The 14,808-nt window shown below is 42.7% G+C and overlaps 1 protein-coding gene and 1 long non-coding RNA gene across 2 annotated transcripts in view; one reads left to right on the forward strand and one right to left on the reverse strand.

Annotated features, from left to right (window-relative positions):
• Positions 1–14,808, forward strand: part of LOC129859587 (zinc finger protein GLI2-like) — an 80,528-nt gene that overhangs the window by 51,987 nt on the left and 13,733 nt on the right. The window contains exons 6-9 of the mRNA XM_055929526.1: positions 6,990–7,191; positions 9,461–9,659; positions 10,506–10,616; positions 13,239–13,379. Of these exons, the coding sequence (XP_055785501.1) occupies positions 6,990–7,191; positions 9,461–9,659; positions 10,506–10,616; positions 13,239–13,379 (653 nt within the window). The remainder of the gene's footprint in view (positions 1–6,989; positions 7,192–9,460; positions 9,660–10,505; positions 10,617–13,238; positions 13,380–14,808) is intronic.
• LOC129859588 (uncharacterized) lies at positions 5,578–13,244 on the reverse strand. Its single transcript, XR_008760190.1, has 2 exons — positions 12,776–13,244; positions 5,578–11,293 (listed from the first exon to the last, which is right to left on the reverse strand). It is a non-coding gene; the product is annotated as an uncharacterized LOC129859588 (long non-coding RNA).

Raw genomic sequence — 14,808 nt, forward strand, 5'->3', positions numbered from 1 at the left:
AGCAGGTAGACACATCCCTCTGTCTCTCATAGTGAACTGAGCCCAGGAAGCCTGGCCAGAGCAGGCTATGAATGTGATAGCCAGCCTTACCTAGTGACATGGTCACTCAGGACTCAAGGCCAGCCCAGCCTCCAGAGGAGGGGTCCCCTCCACACACACAACCTAGCAGTGGGTCGTCCACACACACAGCCTAGCAGTCGGTCGGTTGCTGCCTGGTGCATGGCTTGCTGACATAAATCACCGGGGGAAAAGGAGGCGAGGCGCTGCGAGAGGAGGGGGGACGAGGAGAGGTGAGGTGAGCGCCAGCCCCGGCTTTCCATTCCCTCATTTATCAGGGGAAGTGGCACATTAATAAACACATCTCCCCTGAGGTGAGCCGCTAACAAAGATAAATAAGGCTGCCATTTCTGAATGGCTTGTCCCAGTCACTGAAACCACAGAGCCATTAATGCAATGTAAATACTAAGGGCTAAATTCACCTTAGCTTTTCTTTTAGGATGAACCCGAGTTAGTAACTAGTTAACTACCGCTAAGTTACAGCACGTATTCTCCAACGCGAATCCCCTCCCCCGATCATGTGCTCAATGTCTTTAACAGCTCATGTGAGAAACATATTTATATTAAGTCTCACAGCAGAAATATCCCCTGAGAGACAGTGGTGGAGTCCCTTTCAGGGCTGGGGTCAATTTGAATTTAAAAGTTTTTTTGTTTTTTTTATCGAAATGGAATACTTTTTAAATAAATAGCTTCTACTCATCAGTTTATTGAGAAGTCATTGAAAATAGATGCTTATTTCAATGATTGTTGTTATTTAAGTTTACGTCCTGAATTGAATGCCTTCAATTCAAATTGACCCCAGCCCTGGTCAATATGTCCCGGGACATTTCGGGAAAGTCCCAAAGCACTAAAACTGAGCACATGTGTGTTACTTATGGGACTGTATTGGAGAGAACATTTTGAAATGACAGTGAGGCATTAGCTTCTGCTAAGAATAATGGCTCAGGAAGCAAGAATGTTATTCTCTGTGGTGGTAGCCTGAGTTTAATCAGCTGAGGCACTGTTTGTGTAGAGTTGCTGGTGCAGTGCCTGGTGTTGGCACCACATGTTATTGAGCCATTATGGACGTCCGGTTGCAGTGCCTTTGGTTATTACCCCACAGGTCCTAATGGCACTGTTGCTCTGGACTGGCTCCACTAACACCACTGCTAATGTCTAGCACCTGTTGAGCCCTGAACAACTGGCTGACTGGCTCTCCTGCTGACATCACTGGCCCCCTAGAGCAACAGACTCCAGAAACACACCGGTTCAATATCATAGGAAATTAGAGGATAACCCGCTTTATGAATTTCATCTGTGATTTGGTGTTTTAAAAAAATGTACAAAATGTCATTACCCATACAGTTTAAGGCTTCTATTCTTAAAATATGTTTAAACAGCTGGTTACAGTAACTGCTGTACATGGCTGGTGGTAGATTATACATAGTGGCACTTTTTCATAAAGTAATTATTGGATAGTTATTACGTAATTATCATCCTACATTTTTTCAAAGTAAAACCAGGTAGCTTAGGGACTTTCAAAAAAAAAAACAGTGACAAAATGTACATTATAAACCATGGACATAAGAGCGATCAAAAACACTTTGCATACATTTCAGTTGAAATCAATTCTCTAAATTGGCCTCATTTACCAAAGTGAAGTACAGAATGTTTTCGATCGCAGTGAGATTTTTATCTGTTTAATTAAAGTACATTATTTAGGCTTAGATTTATTATCCTTTACACTGAATCTTAATGAGGTCACCAAGGCCTATGGGTGCCTCCCAAATAGCACCCTATTCCCTACATAAGGCTCTGGTCAAAAGTGGTGCACTATGTAGGAAATAGGTTGCCATTTAGGATGCATCAATTTTGAAAGACAACAGAGCTAAGATCTTTTCAAACGGAATAGAAGCCGTTTGTTTTGCGCATTTTGTTTTATTTTAATTTTAGACCGTGTACATTGAAAATGTGTGTCACTAGGGCACATTAAAGAAAGTTGTTTGAGGATTGTTTTATTTTTTTTTATTTTCATCTTTCATCTCCATCCCGTATCCATCCTCTGCTTTACTTCCTTCCCCTGTTATAATACTAGCACCGGATAAGAGATGAGTTTATTTTACTGCAACAATATCTTCTGCCAGACTCGGTTTCCATCACCTCAGACAAATTGTTTACTGTATTAGCTGGGAATCAATCTTGAGCACTTATTGATAGTGCTGCTCTATTTCCAGGGGGTTTGGGTGTCGGAGGGAGGCTGCGTTAGCATCCATCACCCAGTCCCAGGCTGGGCTAGAGGCTAGGCTGCGCTGGAGCGTTCCTCTAGGTCTGTCTCTCGCTCTGCAGCTCCAGAAATAGCACAGAGTTGGGCAGGGTATGATGGGATGGGGGAAATGACACAATGATAGAAAGAAAGATTGACTCAATATAATTATTTTTGCCTGTATGAAATAAATACAAATATTTGAAAACATTCTTAATATCTCACAGTGGTAAAGTGGGTGCCCTCGCTTAAGGAGAGAGAGAGAGACACTGGGCTTTTGACTTGGCTTGGAGTAAGTGATAGTGGGGCTAGGAGTAGGGGCAGAAAGCGGGTTACATACATGGCATAAAAAGTTAAACTGATAGCCATTATAGATCATGCATGGTGTGGGATATACAGTATATATATATATATATAATATAATATAAATGTGTGTGTATATATGTATATATGTGCAGTACCAGTCAAAAGTTTGGACACACCTACTCATTCAAGGGTTTTTCTTTATTTTTACTATTTTCTACATTGTGGATTTATAGTGAAGACATCAAAACTTTGAAATAACACATAAGAAATCATGTAGTAACCAAAAAAGTGTTAAATAAATCGAAATATATTTTATATTTGAGATTCTTCAAAGTAGCCACCCTTTGCCTTGATGACAGTTTGCACACTCTTGGCATTCTCTCAACCAGCTTCATGAGGTAGTCACCTGGAATGCATTTCAATTAACAGATGTGCCTTGTTAAAAGTTAATTTGTGGAATTTCTTTCCTTCTTAATCTGTTTAAGCCAATCAGTTGTGTTGTGACAAGGTAGGGGTGGTATACAGAAGATAGCCCTATTTGGTAAAAGACCAAGTCCATATTATGGCAAGAACAGCTCAAATAAGCAAAGAGAAATGACAGGCCATCATAACTTTAAGACATTTCAAGAACTTTGAAAGTTTCTTCAAGTGCAGTCGCAAAAACCATAAAGCGCTATGATGAAACTGGCTCTCATGAGGACCGCCACAGGAAAGGAAGACCCAGAGTTACCTCTGCTGCAGACGATAAGTTCATTAGAGTTACCAGCCTCAGAAATTGCAGCCCAAATAAATGCTTCACAGAGTTCAAGTAACAAACACATCTCAACATCAACTGTTCAGTGGAAACTGTGTGAATCAGGCCTTCATGGTCGAATTGCTGCAAAGAAACCACTTCTAAAGGACACCAATAAGAAGAGACTTGCTTGAGCCAAGAAACACGAACAATGGACATTAGACCGGTGAAAATCTGTCCTTTGGTCTGATGATTCCAAATGTGAGATTTTTGGTTATAACGGCTGTGTCTTTGTGAGATGCAGAGTAGGTGAACAGATGATCTCCGCATGTGTGGTTCCCACCGTGAAGCATGGAGGAGGTGGTGTGATGGTGTGGGGGTGCTTTGCTGGTGACACTGTTGTGATTTATTTAGAATTCAAGGCACACTTAAGCAGCATGGTTACCACAGCATTCTGCAGCGATATGCCATCCCATCTGGTTTGCGCTTAGTGGGATTATCATTTGTTTTTCAACAGGACAATGACCCAACACACCTCCAGGCTGTGTAAGGGATAGTTGACCAAGAAGGAGAGTGATGGAGTGCTGCATCAGATGACCTGGCCTCCACAATCATCCAACCTTACCCAATTGAGATGGTTTGGGGTGAGTTGGACCGTAAAGTGAAGGAAAAGCAGCCAACGGGTGCTCAGCATATGTGGAAACTCCTTCAAGACTGTTGGAAAAGCATTCCAGGTGAAGCTGGTTGACATAATGCCAAGAGTGTGCAAAGCTGTCATCAAGGCAAAGGGTGACTACTCTGAAGATTGCAGTGCTAGAGGCATCAGTACAAACCTGGTGTCACGTTCTGACCATAGTTCTTGTGGGTTTTGCTTGTTTTAGTGTTGGTCAGGACGTGAGCTGGGTGGGCATTCTATGTTGTGTGTCTAGTTTGTCTGTTTCTATGTTTGGCCTAATATGGTTCTCAATCAGAGGCAGGTGTTTTGTGTTGTCTCTGATTGGGAATCATATATAGGTGGCTTGTTTTGTGTTGGGGTTTGTGGGTGGTTGTTTCCTGTCTCTGTGTTTTCTCTGCACCAGCTAGGACTGTATTGGTTTGCCACATTTTTTTTATTTTTCTATTGTTGTAGTGTTCACAGTTCATATTATTAAATATGTTGAGCACCAACTACGCTGCGTCTTGGTCCGATCCCTGCTACACCTCCTCTTCAGACGAAGAGGAGGAAGGCTGCCGTTACACCTGGGTTCAATCTCAGGCTGTGTCGCGACCGGGAGACCCATAAGCCTATATATTTTGATCAAGTTTGTATCACAACTAAAGTGGCCAAATAACTTCATTAAATGAAGCACGTGAATCTGCTTTACAACAGGTGTAGAGCCTAACTGGCATAGTTTCAATAAAATGTCATTTGATTTGTATTTTGGTTACTACATGATCCCATGTGTTATTTCATAGTTTTGATGTCTTCACTATTATTCTACAATGTAGAAAATAGTACAAATAAAGAAAAACCCTTGAATGAGTTGATGTGTCCAAACTTTTGACTGGTACGGCATGTGGTTAGTGGTTAGAGCATTGGACCAGTAACCGAAAGGTTGCTAGATCAAATCCCTGAGCTGACAAGGTAAAAATCTGTTGTTCTGCTGCTGAACAAGGCAGTTAACCCACTGTTCCTAGGCTGTCATAAATAAGAATTTGTTCTTTACTGACTTGCCTAGTTAAATAAAGGTTAAATAAAAAAGAATAATACTGTATCTAATGCATGTGTTATAGGTCCCAGTTTTGGGACTGGTGCAGCAGATAATAGTTCCTGTAACACCGGATAAATGATGAAACAGGAGAACGTGGCTTCTCTTTCAAAGGTTCTCTCAATTATCTTATTCAACATTCTCTCAAGTGCAAATCGTATTTTTCTGTCTTTTCATTGTATTTACATTTTTTGTTTTGTTTTCTTTAAAGTGTATTTAATCATTGGTCTCATAAATCCCTGACATATTTCATAAACATGTCAAAAATACATAAATTCACACATCAAAAATATTCAATTCCAATCCAATTCACATCCTAAAATTCCTTACGTTTATACCCCAAACACCTTTACTCTTAACTGTAATTCACCTGTTTGGTTATAATTATGTAGTTGACTGTTGCCCACTATAGCCCCATAGGAGATGCTAAAACACGAAAGCCTTTAGAGTCTGGTATTATCAGGAATCAAGGTAAGACCCAGATGCAGACATGTAGAATTGACAATGGTTTAATATTCCAACAGGGGCAGGCAATAGACAGGTCAAGGCAGGCGGTGGTCAGTAAACCAGAGGTGGGGCAACGGTACCGGGCGGCAGGCAGGCAGGCTTAGGGTAAGCAGAGGTCAACAATCCAGAAGTGGGGCAAAGGTACAGGTCGGCAGGCAGGCTCAGGGTCAGGCAGAGTGGTCAGGCAGGTGGGCTCAGAGTCAGGACAGGCAAGGGTTAAAACCAGGAGGGCGAGAAAACGAGAGACTGGGAAAAGCAGGAGCTGAGTACAAAAACGCTGGTTGACTTGATAAACAAGACGAACTGGCAACGGACAAACAGAGAGCACAGGTATAAATACACAGGGGATAATGGCGACACCTGGAGGGGGGTGGAGACAATCACAAAGACAGGTGTAACTCATTAGAAGTTACTTTATACCCATGCTCAAAACACATTCACTCAGTGTAAGAAGGACTAATAGAAAGACAAGACTATTGCAACTGACATTAATGCTAATTTCTGAAAAATTACTGAACAAGCTAGCATTGCGCTAACCGAAGCTAGCAACCAACTGACCGGAGCTAGCAAACAGCTAACCGGAGCTAGCTCTAAACTAGCGGCTTTTCTAACATTTACAATACAACAAAGTTATTAAACGTCACAGTTACAACATTAAATTCTCTAAATCCTTAGGATATTGTCATGAGTGTTTTTTTCAACAACAACAAATGTTCAGGAGTTAACAATTCGTTTTTTCTAGATCAAAGGAATTCACCGCCATCATTTCACTTTACACTTGACATGAGTTTTCTATCTAGTACACAGTTATACAATTACTATGTTGTTCAAAACCATTACATTCACTTCAACAAGCAAGTTACAAAACTATATTGTGGAATCCAGTGTTTTTTGGGACTTTACTGACCTGTAACACAGGATAAATGATGAAACAGGAGAACGTAGCTTCTCTTTCATAGGTTCTCTCAATTATGAGAAGACACAGGTGCAGGATCGCATATAAACCATTGCGAAGTAAACACGTCTCACTGCCCCCTACTGGTGGCCAACAGTAGTATCAATGCATCGCAATGGGGAAACCTTGGAGGACTGACAATTCAGTAAAAGCATTCTTCCCCAATACAAAGAAACAATACATAAACACAAATGTGATCATGTGTGCGTCACACATGTGCTGTATGTATACAGTATATGCAAACTACGACAATAAGTCTCTGCATACTTGTTCTCTGAACTTGTTCTCAACTAGCCTACCTGGTTAAATAAAGGCGAAATGTTAAAAAAATTAAAAAATACTTGAATCAGATGCAACTATGCCAGGAGGAGAAGCTGAGAGAAGTTCAGAGGTTGTCAGACTAACAGTCTGTATGTGTCTGTGTGTTTTTCTTTCCCACAGTGTCACGGTTCCCCAGTCCCAGACTGACCCCCAGGCTGAACAGAAAGCGAGCCCTGTCCATCTCGCCTCTCTCAGACGCCAGCATCGACCTGCAGACCATGATCCGTACCTCGCCCAACTCTCTGGTGGCCTACATCAACAACTCACGCTCCAGCTCTGCAGCTAGCAGCTCCTATGGACACCTCTCTGTTGGAGGCATCAGGTAACCTAGCCAGTAACTAGTCAATATTTAGTAATAAATTATTGTAAAAAACTATTGATTTAAGATGCTTGGATAGGGTTAACTGATATACTGGTCACATGAATATAAAACTCCATTTAAGTCAAATAAAGTAATACATGCCTCCGGAGTGGCACAGTGGTCTAAGGCACTGCATTGCTAGAGGCGTCACTACAGACCTGGGTTCGATCTCTGGCTGTGTTTCGCGACCGGGAGACCTATAAGGCCTAGCCCATAGGCCTATATATTTTTATCAAGTTTGTATCACAACTAAAGTGGCCAAATAACTTCATAAAATGAAGCACATGAAACCGCTTTACAAGGGGCGTGGAGCCTAACTGGCATAGTTTCAAGTTTGGGGAAGATCATTTACACCATAAAAATGCACTTTTCTGATAAAAGCATTACATGCATAATCGCATTTGTGGTCACTTTTGAGAATAGTGTTTTCCTGCTAATGGAACATTCATGCTTATAGCCTACTGCAGTGTGCACATTGCTGCACTTATAATGCGAAGAAATTGCCTTTTTTAAGCTAAACGTTTTCAGTTTTTTTTATGCTAGTGTCCAAGACTATGGAATATTTATTTCTTGCACAGAATAGAATATATCAACTTTTGTACTATGGGGGATAGTAGATTGCCATAGGCTAGTGCTTTTGCTGCCTACTTATTACTCGTTAGGCTGACGAAAAGTAAATGTGGACAGTTCTTCCAATATCTTCAATATGCGCCTCGGAAATGGATAAGGACGTGCGCAGTTGTGTCCCCGATGTGTCTGTCTTCACTTGTAGCCTGTGAGAAAGACCTGATCACTTGACAGAGAGCCATGTGAGTGAGAGGTGCTTCAGCACGCAGCCGGAAGAAGGGAATTAGAATTATTATATTCAGCCCAACGGCACAACGGCCAATTTGGGCGCAAAAGGAATGGATTTGTTAGATGGCATTACGGCCACACAATGGGTATGCAGCTGGGAAATTTAAGGCATTATCAAGTTCTTGTCCAATTGTGAATGAGAGACTGATGAAGTGTGTATATCCTGTGTAAAAAACAAAACAAAGCAGAGCTCATGCCTTTCATGCAACTTTTTTCAAATCATCAATAGAGTTGTTTAATTGCTATATTGTAATTACTTTGCCACCATTTATTGCCTTACCGCTCTTATCCTACCTCATTTGCACATGCTGTATATAGATTTTTCTATTGTATAATTGAGTGTATGTTTGTTTATTCCATGTGTAACTCTGTGTTGTTGTATGTGTCGAACTGCTTTGCTTTATCTTGGCCAGGTCGCAGTTGCAAATGAGAACTTGTTCTCAACTAGCCTACCTGGTTAAATAAAGGTTAAATAAATAAATAAAAGAGTTGCATCATGTAGCCTTAGAATGTATTAAAAATCGAAACAAACACATTTGTATCACAACTAAAGTTACATTAAAAACTCAAAATTAAGCATATAGGAGTACATGTTTCTTTGTTAACCACTCAACCCAGAATAGACACATGTGCGCACTCCCTCAAATCATTTGGAGAAAATATCCTTTCTGTTTTATTCAGCTTTGTTCAATTGTATTCTTCATACTATAAAATAATATAAAATAATGCCAAGCAAATCTTGTCTGCTAAATGAACTAGTGTAGCCCACAGCCATATGGCCTAGCCAGATCAGGGCCAAACATAAAGACAACTCAGATTATACAATTCTATTCTACTTTTTCTTCATATCAAGTTTCTTTAGACCTGTCTAAAATAAATAATGGATTTATTATGATAGTGTAAGCTACATTTCATGGATTTAACGAACTTTTTAGAATGTATATGTTCCAAAGGTCTGCATCAGTGGCTTGTAGGCTGCGTGGAAGCCAGGAGATGCTAAATGTGTTTAAGATAATTCATGTTAAGTTACCGTGAGACCGCCAGTTATTTGCTTGAAAATCCCTGGCTGACAGAACTTCATGACCCCCACAGCCTTATACATGACTAACATTGAGTTCAGCTGAAAAGTTGTGACTTACATTTGAGTCATTTAGCAGACTCTTGACTCAGAGGAGCAATTAGGCTTATGTGCCTTACTCAAGGGCACATCGATATATTTTTCACCTGGTCAGCTCAGGGATTTGAACCAGTGACCTTTCAGTTACTGGCCCAACACACTTAAACCTCTAGGCTACCTGGGTTGAAAGTGGAATTTTGTGTCACAGTTGGAGATAAGAGACATATCTCTCATGTGCGTTAATGTCTTGTGTTCCAGTCCGTCCTTTACCTTCCCCCACCACATCAACCCCATGGCCTACCAGCAGCTCCTGTCCCAGCAGAGAGGCCTGAGTGTGTTTGGCCACACCCCTCCTCTCATCCAGCCCCCACCCATCTTCTCCAGTCGCCAGTCTGCCCTGGGTCTCTCCTCTCTGCCCCCCTCCTCACACAACCACCACAATGGCTCACAGTCAAAGGTGAGACTGCTCTTCTTCTTTGCTAACGGCGGTATGCAAACCAGCTTTGATGTGCGAAGACTTTTTGCTTGAGTTTGTTCATCTTCTTCCTGAACTGTGCCTAAATTGTCTGGTACGAGGTAGATCTTCTCATTGTCCATAACCGCCAAATGTGAGCCTTGCCCTGTGGCCTTCTGGAAGTTCTGGTATTGTGTGGGATGCTCAAATCAAACCAGCATGACGTCTATAGCCGTACAATTTTCTTCTGTTTGTTTGCATAGTCAGTAAACTTGTTTTAAGATGATTTAAAACATAAGTACTGCTGTCTCCTTTCTCATCCATTGTATACGTCCACTGTGGTTTGTGGTTCTCATCATACCATTCACTGAAACGCCCCTTCGTAAGGTAAACTCCAACCCCACTGTTCTGTTACAGACCACAGTAAACACAGAGGGATACTGAGGAGAAACAAAGTCTTCCTCTGATTAGGAACACTTTGCTGTGGTTTCCAGAATCACAGTCTAGCATGACTCGTAAAGCCAACTGGCAGATACGGCCTGTGTCAGCTTATTGTGAAGCATTAACTGTGTAGGTGGTGGGGTGTGCCTACTCTCGTCTCCAAAGTTTCTCCAGGAGTCACCTGAGGTTTACACTGAAGCCCCAGGCAGTGGGCTCGCTCTGTAGATGGATGGGATGTTTTCGTGCTGCACCCTCTCATCACAAAACACTCGAAATTGTTTAGTCTCTGTGGTGGCTCACCTCTGATGTATGAATGTCTATTTGACTCGAGCCCTGTATTAACCCCTATCTTTTCTTCTCTTTGATTCTCTCCCCTCCTCTCCTATTCTCTCCGCTCCTCCACTCCAGAACACATGTGGGGACTCGGCAGTGAGCAGTACAGTCAATCCCATGATCACCAAGAGGTCAAAGGTGAAGACAGAGGTGGAGTGTCCGAGGCCGCTGTCCCCATGCTCTCCGGTAAGAATTGGCGTAGGATATACTACTTTATAAATCAGTTGTCATGATGAACCTTGTTGCCCTGTACAGTAAGTGAGACGTACGGGTTGATAGGATCGAAAGAGAATGATGTGTTGAGGGCAGTTAAAAAATGATCAAACCTCTGCAACTGATGATGGAAAGAAAAGAAAAAACAGTTTCCATTGCTTCCTTTCCTCTGCCATTTCCCCCCAAATACTCCTCTGTCCTGAACTGACACAGACCCCTGGGAACCAGCCATTCCCCTGACCCCCTTTCTTTCTCTGCTACGGCTGAAAGAAGAAAAACTCTGTGTGATAAGAGCTTTGCATCCATTCGTTTGTTCCTCCCGCTCTTCTTTTCTCCCTGGCTGCTGTAAACTGTGCCACAGCACTTCATTTCAATGAAATATTGGCCAGACGTTATTGTCATCTGAGGTGCATTTCTCTCTCTCTCTCTCTCTCTCTCTCTCTCTCTCTCTCTCTCTCTCTCTCTTTTGACAAATTTGCGGAGCCCTCCTCTCCGACTCAGAGGCAGGTTTGGGTTTGTGCCTGATGCATGGGGATGGCGGTGTACACAGTCGTCTTGGGGCCAGTAGAATTGATGAAGATAGTGGCGCGGGGCAGAGATAAACATGCCGCAGTCAGCACATTGGAGCAGGGAAGGGTGGGAGGCTGGCGCTGTGGAGAGAGAAAGAGGAGACCAGGGGATGGGCTGCACGTCACACGGACATACACACACACACACACAGCCTGCAGGCCTGGGAACTGTCTTAGACGTGTCAACGAATCCCTACCTGGACAGATAGGTACATGTACATTAGTCACTGTTCCTCCAGTTAAGTCAATCTGGGCTATCTCGGATAATGTCAGGGCGTCCCCTCCCCACATCAGTAACAGTTGATAGTTGAACAGGGATGCAAACTGGTGAGGGCCCAAAAAGGTGACACTTTTTTGTTGCACTGAAACATGCAAAAAAAAACCCTGCTAGGGGGAAATGCAGGTTTGAACTAATTAAACAAAGCATATGAGCTACATGATCAGTCCCTGTTGTGTAAAATAAAAAGTGGTTAATGTGATCCTAACTCACAGCTAAAAAATGTAAAGAAAGAAATCCAATGTATTTGTTGCCTAGACTTTACTGCAAATGACACTTAAGTCTTGAGAATAAACAATACACTAATATTTCAGTTAGCCATGACAGCCTTTACAATAGAACGCTTGTGAACACACACACATCTAAATATTGCACTTGGGGAAAAAACTTCTTAAAGTAGAAATAGAATGAAACAAACAGGTATTCTATTTTTGTTCTATTATAGTGGCCACTATAGTAGACATCATCAAGTGCACAAGTGTGCAAAAATAACGTTCACTGAGTAAAACATGTAATAATCCCCCCTCACTCACACACACAAGTATTACTGTCAAATTCAACACAACAAAAGTAATATCTTTGGGCTACACTGCACATTATAACATTGTACACGTTCTGCCTGTGGACATCTGTTCTACAATGTGCCATCAGAGCATGATAACCTTTGTTGGCATAATTGATCTCTTTCAGGCAGAGAGTACACCTGGCATACCCATTTTTAGCCACTGTATTGAAGAAGTGAGATAGAGGGAAAGTGTGTAGTGTTCCTTTCACCTCTATAGCGGCATCCAACTTAAGCCAGGCCCAGCTCCAGCTACACTTGATCCCTGAATCCACTTGTTTAAAAGCAACGCCTCATTTTCACCTAATTCTCTCATTCTGAAAATGAACCACAAACTGTAGAGGGTGAAACATTCGTTCACAGATAGTAGTTAGTTCGTTAGCTAGTTAACTAGTTAACATTTCGCACAGATTGCCAGGGTCCAGTAAGCAACTAACGCGTTATAACTTGAGGAACGGCAAGGAGTCGTATACCAGTTAAAACTAAAGCGAATTGGTTAGGTTACTAACGTTAGCTCATCTGATGTTGAAACGTTAGCTATCTAACGTTAGCTGTCTGACTTTATTAGCAAGCTCATTTTCACACCATAAACAAAATTATTTGATCAGATAAATTGGCTAACGTTGCTCAACATTTATCTGGCTAGCTAACGAAGAATTCGATCCAGCTAGCAAGATACTTAACAATGCTAACAATACTTGTTCCACCACACTTTCTCCCTCACCTCAAACTTTCCAAATGCCAGTTGTTTTTCGGTTACAGCTCATGAAGTACGCATGAAGTATGCTTTATCATCTTCTCACCCCCATCTCCGTGGTCAGGCTTCTCTAACGTTACCTCTTCATTATCATTCAGGGGACGCGCTGCTGCAAATGGCAAGCTGCCTTTCCACTCTCCGCTGATGCTGTAACAAGCACGTCTCTCTTCAGTCGCCTGCTGCGCTGCATTCTGTTTGTTATGTGAACGATAGGCTGAGCCTTGGATACAGACAGTATTGCTCCAAACGCGCATCACTCGGTCGCTTACAGCCAGTAGTGATCGTTGGTTGAAGTGTTGTTGAGTAGAATTTCGGCATGAGTGTTAATGGCTTGTGTTGGGTTAAAAGAAACAAGGCACGTTCCTTAGACTGTAAGAGAGAATGGATCATAAAGTCTTCTTCTCTTTTCTCGTGTTCTAACTCTTAACAGGATCATCTAGGTGGGATGCTGGACCTGAAGGAGGACTTGGATAAAGATGAATGCAAGCATGAGCCAGAGATGGTGTATGAGACCAACTGCCACTGGGAAGGATGCTCCAAGCAGTATGACACGCAGGAACAACTGGTCCATGTAAGGAGGGGACGGGGGACAGGAGGGGACAGGAGACAGGGATCAGAGAAGCATTTCCTTTTTCTTTAACTAGCTCAGAAAATGTTCCTGTGTGTTTTAAAACAACCAACCCGGGGAGACGGTTTCTTAAAAGCATCTTAAGGCTAAGTATGTTACCTGTGGTTCGAACAAAGAAACCGGGCCCTGGGCCAAAAGCAGAGGAAGGTCGCTATCTAATGAGTGTGTGGTGAGAGAGAGGAGGTCTGCCTGTCAGTGCAGCTGAAATAAGTCCAGAATAAATCCCACATAAATCCCACAGACCTCTAGGTCTATATGAGCTCCCTAACCTCTGACCTCTGACCTCTGAAGCCCAACATAAAGCCATCCTGCCAGGAACACTAAACCCTTAACCCCTCCCTGATTTAGTCTCCACAGTAACCTCTAACAAACTAAGAGTCCATATTTTAGTGCTGCTTAAGACTGAGGCTTGTCAATGGACTTCAACTGGGGTCCTGTTTAATTATGCTTTCCTCCAAGATAGATACCGAGAGTCAGATGATTCATTGGTTGTTCACATAAGTAAGCTTAGCGTTTAGCTTCCATGAGACTGGGATTGTTTTACTCTATTGGACTTTTCGGCATGTAGAGTCTTGGTCGAGCAGGGGCATTCCAGGCCGTCACTGAAGCAGAAAGAGAGGGGGACAGACAGACAGAGAGAGAAAGAAAGAGAGAGCGAGAAGGGGGGGGCAGAGTGAGAGAGCGAGGGGGAGAGAAAGAGAGAGCGCGCGAGAGAGAGAGAGAGATAGAAGAGAGAGAGAGAGAGAGTGAGTGAGAGAGAGTGGAAGAGAGGAAGAGAGAGAGAGGAAGAGAGATAGAGGAAGAGAGAGAGAGCAGGTTAGAGAGATAGAGGAAGAGAGAGCGAGCGGAAGAGAGAGAGAGAGGAAGAGTGAGCGAGAGGAAGAGGGAGAGAGAGAGAAGGGGGGGGGGCACTGTAACAGAGGAGCTTCGACTATGGCCTCCATTATCTGTCCTCATTGTTTCACTCAGTCACCGACAGTTACACTCCAGCTGAACGTGAAACCTCCGAGATACTTCCTAATGATAGGCCAGGATGGTTTAGGTTAGGCAGTTACGGACAAAGAGCTGCTTGTCTGAGAGAGCAGTCAACGCACGCTCAACCGCCATGTGTCTTTGGCTTAATTATCATGGGCCAGACATTAAACCAACATGTAGAGAGAGTAGCCTAAGGAATATGTTGGCATTTAGCTACTACAATGATGGTCCTTGTCACCGAAGTGTGTGTGTGTGTGCGTGTGCGCGCGCGTGTGAATGCATATATGCTTGTTAGCGCTATACTCTTGCAAGGAAAACAGTTACTTTAGTTGCTGCATGGTTGAAACCCAAGCATCCTATTGGTTACCTTGTTGTTAGTCATTCCTGATGTACTCAG

Source organism: Salvelinus fontinalis, chromosome 7 (genome assembly GCF_029448725.1).
Source record: "Salvelinus fontinalis isolate EN_2023a chromosome 7, ASM2944872v1, whole genome shotgun sequence".
Classification (NCBI taxonomy): Eukaryota; Metazoa; Chordata; class Actinopteri; order Salmoniformes; family Salmonidae; genus Salvelinus; species Salvelinus fontinalis.